The sequence below is a fragment of the Corvus brachyrhynchos genome, unplaced genomic scaffold, assembly GCF_000691975.1.
Source record: "Corvus brachyrhynchos isolate BGI_N302 unplaced genomic scaffold, ASM69197v1 scaffold10, whole genome shotgun sequence".
Classification (NCBI taxonomy): domain Eukaryota; kingdom Metazoa; phylum Chordata; class Aves; order Passeriformes; family Corvidae; genus Corvus; species Corvus brachyrhynchos.
In genome coordinates, this window is record NW_008236180.1 from 10,214,895 (window position 1) to 10,216,117 (window position 1,223).

Here is a 1,223-nt window from a genome sequence, read left to right on the forward strand (position 1 = left end):
CGCTCTTCCCCTTGGCCCCCTCCGCCTTCTTTGCACACAGGTACCTCATGGAAGTGGCTCTGCACTGGCCAGTGGCCCAGCTTGCAAATTGTCTGGGAACCAGGAGATCTCTGGCAGGTGCAGAGGGACTCGGGAGTGAGTGTGGTGGCACAGGGCGCATGTGAGCTCCATCCCACAGTGGGTGCTTTGCTGCTCCCTGTCCCTCCAGTTCCTCACACAGACCCACTGCAAAAGGGGTTTGGTGGGAGCTGCTGTGGTCAGGGAAGCTCCTGCACCCCTGGCTCCATCTGTGCACATCGCTGGGATGCTCAAGGAACAAATTTGGGGCAAGGTCATGCCCATATTTACTTGGTCAGGTGCTGGTACTGTGCAGCCTGTTGGAACCACCCCACTTGTGCCCAGCTTTGCTGCTGGAGTGGGACCAGCTGCTGGGAAATTCCCGACCTTCCTTCCCGCAAAGGAGAAGCCTCCTGTCCAGCCGAGTGCAGGGCTGTCAGCCCCTGCCCCGGAGGAAGGACGGGCTCACCTGCAGGCTCTCCTTGCAGGTGGCTCTTCGACCAGGCCGTGTGCACCCTCTACGCCTTCTGCGGGGTCCTGTTCGGGCTGTGCAGCCTCGCCAGCCTGACGGTGCTCAGCACAGTTTGCTGCCTGAAGGTCTGTTACCCGGCATACGGTAGGTGCTGGGATGGGTTATCTGATCCTCACTTACACCCCTCTCTGTTAACAGAGCCCTCTTTGTTCTAATGAGCCAGATCCACCTCTTCAGGGAAAGCTTTGTCCCAGGGCAACCTATTCCCAGTAAATATTTAGAGTCACAGAATCACAGAAATAAGTTTAGGTTGGAAAATATCTTTAGGATCATTGAGTCCAGCTGTTACTACAGCACTTCCAAGTCCAGCACAAAACCATGTCCCCAAGTGCCACATCTGTGTGGCTGTATCACAACAGGTTGCAGGTTTTTGAATGTCCATACACACACTTGAGCTTAGACCAGAGCAGACTGCAGCTGGGAAGCCACAAGCTCTGGCAGAGCAAGAAGAGCTGCTTTCCCTGGTCCCTGGGGGGAGAGCCATAGGCTAAATGTATTTAATTCACTGAAATAATTAATACAGGAGGGCTGGGTGTGCAGTATTACAGCTCATGTCTGTAGCCCCGTTTTCACCTGGATGTCCTCCACAGAGCTAAGGTGATTGTTTGCACTGCAGGGAGCACCTGAGGAAGAG

At 54.9% G+C, this 1,223-nt stretch overlaps 1 protein-coding gene across 1 annotated transcript in view; it reads left to right on the forward strand.

Annotated features, from left to right (window-relative positions):
* Positions 1 to 1,223, forward strand: part of LOC103618224 (opsin-5-like) — a 15,260-nt gene that overhangs the window by 5,398 nt on the left and 8,639 nt on the right. Inside the window, exons 4-5 of the mRNA XM_017736008.1 lie at positions 1 to 40; positions 546 to 673. Of these exons, the coding sequence (XP_017591497.1) occupies positions 1 to 40; positions 546 to 673 (168 nt within the window). The remainder of the gene's footprint in view (positions 41 to 545; positions 674 to 1,223) is intronic.